The sequence below is a fragment of the Chinchilla lanigera genome, unplaced genomic scaffold, assembly GCF_000276665.1.
Source record: "Chinchilla lanigera isolate Chin_1 unplaced genomic scaffold, ChiLan1.0 scaffold00017, whole genome shotgun sequence".
NCBI classification, from domain to species: Eukaryota; Metazoa; Chordata; class Mammalia; order Rodentia; family Chinchillidae; genus Chinchilla; species Chinchilla lanigera.
In genome coordinates this window covers 6,303,222-6,313,239 of record NW_004955418.1, presented here as the reverse complement: position 1 = coordinate 6,313,239, position 10,018 = coordinate 6,303,222, and the positions used below count along the sequence as shown (strand labels likewise).

General features: G+C 39.9%; 1 protein-coding gene across 1 annotated transcript; it reads left to right on the top strand.

Annotated features, from left to right (window-relative positions):
- Positions 1-4: 4 nt before the first annotated feature.
- On the top strand, positions 5-1,512 carry LOC106148260 (translation initiation factor IF-2-like; the record flags this gene model as incomplete). The annotated part of the gene is given in 1 exon segment (XM_013513028.1): positions 5-1,512. A coding segment is annotated over 1 exon segment (535 nt), but the record flags the coding sequence as incomplete, so codon positions are not given.
- Between the last annotated feature and the right edge of the window lie 8,506 nt (positions 1,513-10,018).

Below are 10,018 nucleotides of genomic sequence, written 5' to 3'. Positions count from 1 at the left end.
GTGGGGGTGCGGGTGCGGGTGCGGTGCGCGCCCCTCCCTCGCGCCGCCCAGGTTCCTCGGCGGCCGCCGCGCGCGCCCCTCTTCCAAAGCGGGAGGAGCCACTTCCGAGCCAGCTGTGTGACATCCGTTTCCACGGCCGCGCTGACGTCTTGAGGTGTAAGTTCAGCAGCTGCCATTGGCCGGGAGCGCCCGGCTCTTCCCCTCCGCCTCCCTCGTCCCGACGCCGAGGCGTGCCGCAGCCGGGGCCCCGCCGGCAGGGCCCGGTCCCCTCGGGCAATGGCAGGCGCTCGCTTTGGGCGGCCGTGGTCCCGGGAGAGCGCAGTTGGTCGCGCGGTGCCACTGTGTCCCCACTTGTTGCGTACCGCGGCCTCCCCACAACTTTATTGCAAAATGAAGATAGGGTGAGACACCTGTGCGCGGCAGAGACCGTCGCCCAGCCCAGTGAGTCGCGGGCCGCACGCTCGCTGTCACCACCCTCTGCGCTGGGAACCGTGTCCGCGCACGGCACGCCGCAGACCCTCCGCGCCGGGCCCGCGTGAGGGAGGGGACAAGGCCGTCAGAGTCGTAGCTTTAACTGGAATGGAGCTAGAGAGATGGGGCAGCAGCCGGAGCTGCCTGGTGTGGAGGAGCTGGCTCTCTCGGTGCAACTGTTAGGAGAGGCTGGGGTACGCGTGGGATTGTGCCCCTGCCTTGTCTGTCTGCTACAGCAGAATACCGTCCACTGCATAAATTATAAGCGAGTTTATTTGGCTCACAGTTTTGGAGGCTGGGCAGTCTGAGAATGTTTATAACAGCATGGGAGGAACTAGAGAGCATTCAAGAGACAGAAAATCGGTCCTCGTCTTTTTTTTTTTTTTTTAATCAAGAACTCACTCCAAGGTAGCAGTATTAGTTCATACATGAAGGTAGAATGTTCAAGTCCTGTTCGCCTTCCTTAAAGGTGCCAGCGCTTAATGTGACAGTGACAGATTTCAACATGAATTTTGGAAGGGCTTTTCAAACCATAGCAAGCCATGGTTCAGGTAGACACGGGAAGAGAAGATGAAATAGACTGCTTTAGTGGGAAGGACTTCTTCATTGTTCCTGGAGAGAAACAGGAAAGAAGAAATGGAGACAGATACCTGGATGTTTCTGGTGGGAAAGTGAGAGTTCCAGTTCCTTTCTCTTGTTTTCTACCTGCTGTCCAGTGGAGTCTAGTACCTGCTGAAGGGTGGCCAGTGGTTTTTAAATGCCAAGGATAACCGGAGAGAGCTGACTGAGAAAACACTATTGTGAAATATTCAAGGCCCATCAGCTTAGAGACCTCTTTTCCAGCCAAGAAAATTTTCCTACCTCAGTGGCCAGCCTCAAACAGCCTTCAGCCAAACATGCCATCAAACCTTTGTGATAATGGTCTCTGTCAGAAGCAGTTTTGATCTTAAGTCTATACTATTTAGGAATTACCCTTTCTGAGCTTAATCATTTGGGGTTTTTTTGTCTTTCTGAGACAGGGTCTCGCTATGGAGTTCAGGCTGGCCTTGAGCTCACTTTGTACCACAGGCTGGTCTCGAACTAGCAAAGATCCTCCTGCCTGAGCCTCCCTAGTGCTGGGATTACACGTGTTCACCACCATGCCTGGCTTTCTGAGCTTTATCATAATGAAATAGAATTTTCAGGAAATGTAGAGGCAAAAAATTTGTTGAAGTAGTTCACATACTCATTATTCACTATCAGTTGTGCTACCAAACTACATTTACCTACATATATCTCCACAGTTTTCATCCCTCTGCCTACGTGTAAGAGGCTCTTACAGAGCCCCAGAGTTCCATTGGTGAGGGGCAGAGTTTTCTTAAGACCTTATAACAGATCCTTTGTTGTCTCTTCAAGGCTGCACTTTGATCAGTTCTAAAATTGTTTATTGATGCCAAAATTATGTGCCTCTCAGTTTCATGTAAGTCAAACATGTATCTATCCTGTGACCAAGCAGTCTCACATCTGATATTTATCCAAGAGAAAAGCATATATTCTCAAAAATACTAGTACAGAAATGCTTATTAAAAAAAAAAAGAAATGCTTATAGCAACTTTATGTATAGTTGCCAAAAAATTATAAACAGCCTAGATGTCCATCTGTGGGAGAGTAGGTAACAAAAAAAAACCCGTTATGTTCATCCAATGAAATACTACTTGACAAACAAAAGTAACATGATTAAATCTCAGAAATGTGTGCTGAATCAGACTCTTTGGAGTTGAAGTCCTGGAATCTACCTGATTCTCATGAGGGTTACATGTGATTCTTGTATAGACTGCCTGTGCATGCACACTCATCAGAACTACACATGCAGTTTATCTGCACCTGCTTTCACGATTGAGTAAGGCAAATGACTGACACTTCTGATGTGATTTCTAAAATTTTTTAGTTGTCTTACTCCCAGTTCCTGAACTGTTCAGCTGAGAGCAGGTTGTCCTTGGTCTGTCAATTGAGTTCTGTGCCTTTTCTAAGAAATGGCAGTTGTGTTTTATAGTTAAGAAATTCTGGGGCTGGGGATTTAGCTCAGTGGCACACCGCCTGCCTGGCAAGCGCAAGGTCATGAGTTCAATTCCCGGTACCAGAAAAAAAAAAAAAAAAAAGAAATTCTGACATCTGTTCTTACCACCTCCATTCATCTCCCTAGCACTCCCCAGAAAAATTGCAAATTCTTTCATGTCTAGGATTATCACTCCGCTTTTTCTTTAACACAGTATACAGCAGAAAGTCTTACATAGTTTATCAAAGATTAGGTAAGCTTCTATTGTTATTACCAAAACTGTAATGAGTTTTTGAACTTGTTACCCTAAATAGTAATACTGATGAATATTTAAGAAACAATCTTAAATAGGAGTAAGAGTTATGCATTGCAATTATGAGATAATTGTATCAGCTGATACCTTTGTTAGTGGAAAAAATAAAACAGACCTGGACAGCCAAGAGCTAGATTGGTACTGTTAGCTAGGCCTTGATACTGGCAAGTGGCCTCACATCATCAACTAAGTCAATGTTGTATTGAACATAAATGATCTCAGAAAACAAAGATCAGGCGCAGCCACTTAGTGACCATAGTAGACAAGATGAAAATAAGACCCCTCCATAAACCTGACTGAGCCCTACAAGAACATACACAAGCAAACATTTTGGCTACTATATAGGACCATAGTTCCTTGAACCTTATCCTTCTGCTATTCTTCCTGCCCTGTAGACAATGTTAAAATATCTGTTACATTCAGATTATTAAAGAGTTGTAAATGTTCCAAGTCTCAGATAAATGAATACACACTCATTACAGAATTATCTCCACCTTTTGACAGCAATTCAATCCAGAGGAAAGATTTAATTCTTCCCCTAAATCACATAACATGAGACCCATTCTATGTCTTTTACAGTTTCCTTTTACACAGTTTGAGTCCTGATCCCCCCCACAAAAAATTCCTTTTACTGAGAGTACCTGCAGTTTTTTTTTTTTTTATCATGTGTTCTCTAGCTCTTTGCAATAAACACAAAACCAAACTTGGTCTGACTACTGGTTCTTAGCTGGAGGGCATTAACATTTGTTATCAGATACTACCACCATATCTAAAATCACTGTTTCCTCTTACGTGTTTTTACTTTTTTATAGCTCATTATCTTGTTAATTTGATGGGAATGTGTGTGTCTGTGTCTGTGTGTGTGTTTTTGGCCCATTCTGCTAAATTGTAAACTCCATAAGGATAGGGACTTTTTTCAGTTTTCAGGAAAATAATCTGACAACTGTGAAGATGAAATGGAGTAAGAATAGGTTAGTAATAGGAAGACTAGTAAAGATTGTTCAGAGGATCAAATTAGAAGCATAAATTCTGGCATACTGGGGATAATGAGCAGGGATGGGATTGAGAAACATTTCTGGGATGTGAACTTTTCAGGATTTAATGAATTATTTATAAACTGGGTAGAGGAGAGGAAATGGTGGGTACAAAGGAAGTGAAAACCCTCCACATGGCTGCTTGTATGCTCATATGATTTATTTTAATGTTAAATTTGTTGTGAAAAATAGTGGATTCTGTAATATAAAACATATTCATATTTGAGTAATATCCCAACTTGAAGTAGATTTTTCCTATGACATAGTAGGATTTGCACTACAAGCTAATATATAAATGTAAAGTATATATTTATAGTATATTTTAAAATGTAAAATACATTTTATATAGTATATTTTAATATATAAAATGTAAAGGTTGAAAACTTATTTTCTTCTTAGCTAACGTAGAATATACTTTGAAGTTCACATTTACCTAGTTACTCTTATGCCAGCTTACAGATTTCCTTCACAGCAGTCAACTAATACAGACACACCACAACTGTAGACTATCACCTCCATCAGAATTAAGCCCAACTTTGTTTACTCCTGAATTATCAGTACCTGTGTTAATCAATTGAATTTTAAAGGAAGGTTATCCTGGTTGGGCTTGACATAGGGGAGTGAACTCTAAAAGAAAATCTAGGAGCCATACTCAAAGAGAAGCTAGAGAAATTCAAGGCAGCAGCAGAGACTCTGCTGCTGACCTTGAAAAAGCAAAATCTCAGGTGGGGAGGATTATGTGGCCGGAAAAGATTGTAGGAACCAAGAATAGCCCCAGCCTGATAGCCAGCAAGAAAGCAGGCTCTCAGTTGTGCATGCTATAATTCCTAATTCTACCAACAAACCCATGAGCTTAGGAGAAGGCCAGGACTATAGAAGGGATTCCTTGATTTCAGTCTTGGGAGAATTTGAATAGAGAAGCTAGCTGAGCATATGATAGGGCTTTAGGTTTAGAGAACTATGAGAGAATGAACAGGTTTTTTTAAGACACTATGTTTCTGTAATTTATTTTCACAGGAATAGGAAATGTACTCAGCCCTATGGAAACCACTACTTGATGAGAAAGCAAACAATTGTCCTTAACTCTCCAAAGATTAATTAAAGTTTATGAAAGGAAACAACTAACTAGGACTTACTACAGATGATTTATTCCCCCACTTTTATATAAATTAATGGGATTATTAAGGCAAAGGTGTAGATTATTTCTCAAGATTTACATGTTTAACTTCTTCTTTACCTAAATGAAATTAATACAACACATCAATGTTCTACCATATCTGTTTCCTCAATTCCATGCCCAGCTATATCTTATAATTTTATTGTCTCATTTTCAATAGGTAGAAAATATCTAGAGAAAAACAGTTACTGTGTATGGGTCTGTCTAACCAGTTTCATAGTTTTTCCTTCTAAGTTTAATAACATCTGAGTTTCTTATATAATTTTAAAATGGTTACATACTTGCTAACAATAAAACAAGGCCAGATATTAAAACTTTTTTAGTGATTTCAAAGTGCCAAGACACTTTCACAACTTGTGGTTTTATTATAATAACAAATGTCTATGCTCCAAACTTGCTTCCTCTACCCAAGTCTGATGCATAACAAATTGTCCCTTCCTAACTCATTCCCTATGTCTGGAGATAAAACAGTCATAACCAGGAGCCACAAATTGGAAGGACTGAAAGAATCATTCAATGTATAATCACTGCTGGGGCAGGTGGGAAACAAAAGAGGGGTCTCAGGGGTGGTAATGTTAAGGTCATCTCATCAGAGCCACTGCCTGTAACTCATCTCTAATCCTGTGTAACAGTAGTGGGATTATTACTGGATTACAGAACTTTTTACCTTATGTACCAAGCGAAGAAGCTTTCATCTTTGTCAGTATTTACAGAATGGTTAAGTTTCCTTAGATGTGCAAAGAATAAAAAGAGCTATATTTTTCCTCAGTTGTTTTTCCATACCAAAAGTAGAAGGCTGGAGTCATACCTAATTGTGAAAACAACAGAAGTAACTTGAAAATCTGTTCTCTGTAAACTATAAATTCCCTTAACTTTCCGGAAAGCCACTTTATCATGATAGAAAGTCTTGGTTTTCAGTTCTATTCTACTTGCTTTTCAATGATTCATTATTGGTTGTTTGTCTTCTTTAATTTAGTTTGTTGTGTGTTGCTCAGTCACTCTTAACAGTATGTTCCATACAAACAGATCATGCTTACTTGGGATACATTATTACCCACTAACTATAAAAAAAAAAAAAAATAGGTGGAAACACAATCCCCTTAAATTTGTTCAGCACTATCTGTTATTGAATTGCCTCTGCTATCCCCAGTTGAAAAATGAGAATGAGTAAGATAGGAATCATAAGGTTTTTTCCTCCCTTTTGGGGAACCAATTTAAAAAGTGAAAATCATTTTCATAGCTAGTATATTGTTCTTTGTGACTTCTTTTCCCTTCACAGCTACCTTATATCTTCATTTCAGTCATATTTTAGAAGTGCATGTGTGTGTGTATGTGCATGTGTGTATTGAAAAATATGGGAATCAGGATTTCTTCCAATTCTTTGCCAGTAATTTTCTCTGAAATCAATATATTTCCTCCCTATTGTCTTCAACATTTTTAAAAATGGGCATCACATAACATTACTGAATTTTTTGTTGTGGTTTTGTTACAGTTTTTTTGTTTGGTGTTTGTTTGTTTGTGACAGGGTTTGGCTGTGCAGTTCAGGCTGATGCTGAACTTACCATGTAGCCCAGGTTGGCCTTGAACTCCCAGCCATCCTCCTGCCTCCACCTCCCACATGCTGGGATTACAGGAGTGAGCCACCAAACCCAGCTAACATCAATGAATTTTAATTATGAGTCTTTATTGCACTGCAAATCAAAGGTATCCACTGTTGACCTACTAATAGGTAACAGAACTGTAGATAGTGGCAGCTCCTGTTTTCATGATCTGTGGATCTAAAGGAACATTACTTCTAAAATAACATCGTTGCATCCCATCTGAGCTATAAAAAGACAAATAATATTCTCCCTATCACCAACTCTGCACATTCTTATAAATAAAATAAGAAGAAAGAAGAAAACTTACTTTGAAGTCATAAAGACACTAAATATATCAGAAATCACTGAAAAATTTTGTGGGGCACTTAATTATTGAAAAGACGCAAGAATCTATAAAGAACTACAATAAAAATTCGTTATTTCTAAAAGAACTTTAATTCTAGGCAAATTAACCCTGAAAGCCACTTTAGATTGTATTGCCTATTCAATCCTATTTCATCTATTTTCATTACCAGCCTTCTGTCACCCATGAAATGTCTCCTTTCCTGTCTATATTTCTGTCTACCCCTCAACAACATTAAAATATGCTTCATAGTATCTTCTTATAGATTTAATTTTAGGAAATAGACTGTGAAGAAAACTAATTATTTTGAGGCACATTAGCGGGAATGTTTGCTAAGATTACTTTGGAGAATACTCTTAAAAGCATTAAAGGAAGAGTTAATGAGGGAAATAATAGTTTCTCTAATAAAACATGAACATGGAATACATTTTCTGGAAAACCATCATTTTAAAACTATTTGCAGTGTATGTATATATGTATGACTGAAACAGAAATAAAGACTCATGTCTGCCACCATCAATAGTCATTTTCAAGAAATTATAAATGGTTCCTTTGGTAGTAAAACTATAATCCATACAAACAAGTAAAAGCTTTCAGTGTCAGAAAAAATCTGGCAACCTTCTGAGTACAGTGAGAAAAACATTATGGCTTGATTTTATTATCAGTCAAAGAAGGGGAAAAAAAAATCAAGATACTATAGAAATGACTTTCAAGTTTCAGTAGCACAGAATCTAATACCATTCTACTTAGAACTCACTGTCTGCCTCAGAAATATATAGCTCAACATCATTGTTCATTAAGGTAGTGAAAATTAAAGCCATAATGAAATACCATCATACAACTCTTAGAATGGCTATAATTAAATGATTGGTGTAACAAGTATTGGCAAGTACATAGAAGCACTAAAACTCATATACTGTTAGTAGAAATGTTAAGTGCTGCCATCCTGGAAAACATGATACCAATTTCTTTAAGATAGTACATTTATTCATAATTGTCAAATTCTGCACACCACTCAAAGTGGGCAGACAAACTCTAATACAGTCATACAATATTTTACTATCAAATTACACTAAGCAAAAGAACGCAACTCTGAAGACTATGTCCTATATAATTCAATTTATATCACTTTCCTAAAGAGGCAAAAATACAAGAACAGAAAATAGAACAGTGGTTGTCAGAATCTGGCAGACTAGGGCAAGGATAAACTACAAAGATGCATGTTATGGCTTGTGTTGATATGTCCGCCCCAAAGCTTTGTGCAGTGTGTGGAGCTGGAATTGAATCATGGTGCAATGCTTAGGCTCAAGGGCACTAGGATTTAGGGTGTGAGTGCTACCCACCCTAAGTAGCCTGTGTGAGATAAAAGAGCAGGAATATACTGTTAAAGTCTCTTGTTGGTTCTGCTGTCTTGTGCTTGCCATGAACTGGTTCTCTGCATTGCCCCTCTGCCAAGCCACCCTGCCTTGGAGCCAGCTAATTATGGACTGAAACCTCTACAAACTGTAAGCTAAATAAACCTTTCCCTCTCTAACCTTGAGTGTCAGGTATTCTGTAAGCAGCCAGAGAAAAGTAAGACATTTGGTACCGGGAGTGAGCTGGTTGCTGTAATTGTATCTGATTGTGAATTAGGAATATTTGGAGCTGGCTTGTAGGAAGGGGAAGAGTTAGGTTTGGAGATGCAGACTGAAAAAGAGCTGAAACAGCTGAGGCCATATTTGATGGGAGATTCTAATCAGGACTCGAAGACCAGATGGTGACAGTGAAGAACAGGTTTGGGAAGTTTCTGCTAGAAGATAGATTGCACTGGTTGTTGGCCTCCAAATGATGTATATTATGGCTTGGCAGAAAGTTCGTCTGCATTTTACTTATGTCCAAAGACTTGGCCTTGGGCCGGGGATACAGCTGAGTGGCAAAAGTGTCTGCCTGGCAAGTGCAAGATCCTGAGTTTGATTCCCAGTACCAAAAAAAAAAAAAAAAACAAAGACTTGGCCTGAGACTGAAATTAAGGGTATGGACTAATCTGGCAGAAGAAATGTCAAGGCAATCAGATGTTGAGGAAGTGGCATGCCTCCTGAGATTTTACCAAGATTTATGTGGAGAGTGAAGACTAAAGAGCCCAGTAGAATGTTTTGAGTTTGGTGAGAAAAAAAGCTCCAGTAAAGCTGTGGGCTGCAAAAATAGAGCAGAGGAGATCTTGATTTCTATTCTCCTGTTCTCCAAGGAGAATAGAAAAATGGCCTGAGGGCATCACAAGAAGCAACAAGACTCTACCCTTTAAAGCCTCAAAATTGCAAAAGTAAAAGACTTTACTTTGAGAAGAAGGCCCCAGAGCGCCATGTCGCAGAATGGTGACAGTCTAGAGAAGTTGTTCTGCCAGACGTGGTTCATAGGCCCTGCACCCATAAAGCCAAGAGAAAAGAAAGCCTGGCTACTGCTCCAACTGGCAGCAGACCTTGGTGTCATACATGTGGAATTGGTTTTAGGCACATGAAGAATGCAAGAGTAGGGGTCAGGAAGGCTTCCACCCAAATTTGAGAAGAAGGCCTGGAAGACCAGGCAGTGTGCCTCTGAGAGGGCAGTGTGTGAAGCTGTGAGTGTGAAGCAGAAGATTCAGTGGAAAATGCAGAAGTTTGGAGAAGCCAGAAACATGAATCATCTGAGAAAAACTACAAGGAGGGAGAGAGCTGGCCCAAGAGAGAAGCTATGGGAACTACCACCACTAGAAGTGACATAGGGGCAGCACCACCCAAGCCCTTTGGAGTTCATATTTTGCCACAAGTTGCTTTGGATCCTGCACATGGAACTACAGGACTTAGTACTTGGCCCTGCTGGATTTTGGTCTTACTTTGGTTCCCTTCCTGTGTATCTCACTATTTTATAACTTTTGGAATAGTAATGTTTATCTTGTGCTATTGTATGTTGGAAGTGTATAACTTTCTTTTCATTTGCACAAGGGCTCACAGCTAAGTGTTTGCCTTAAATCTCAGAGACTTGGAACTTAGGCTTTAAGAGGGCCAAAGTCGACTGGGGATATAGCTCAG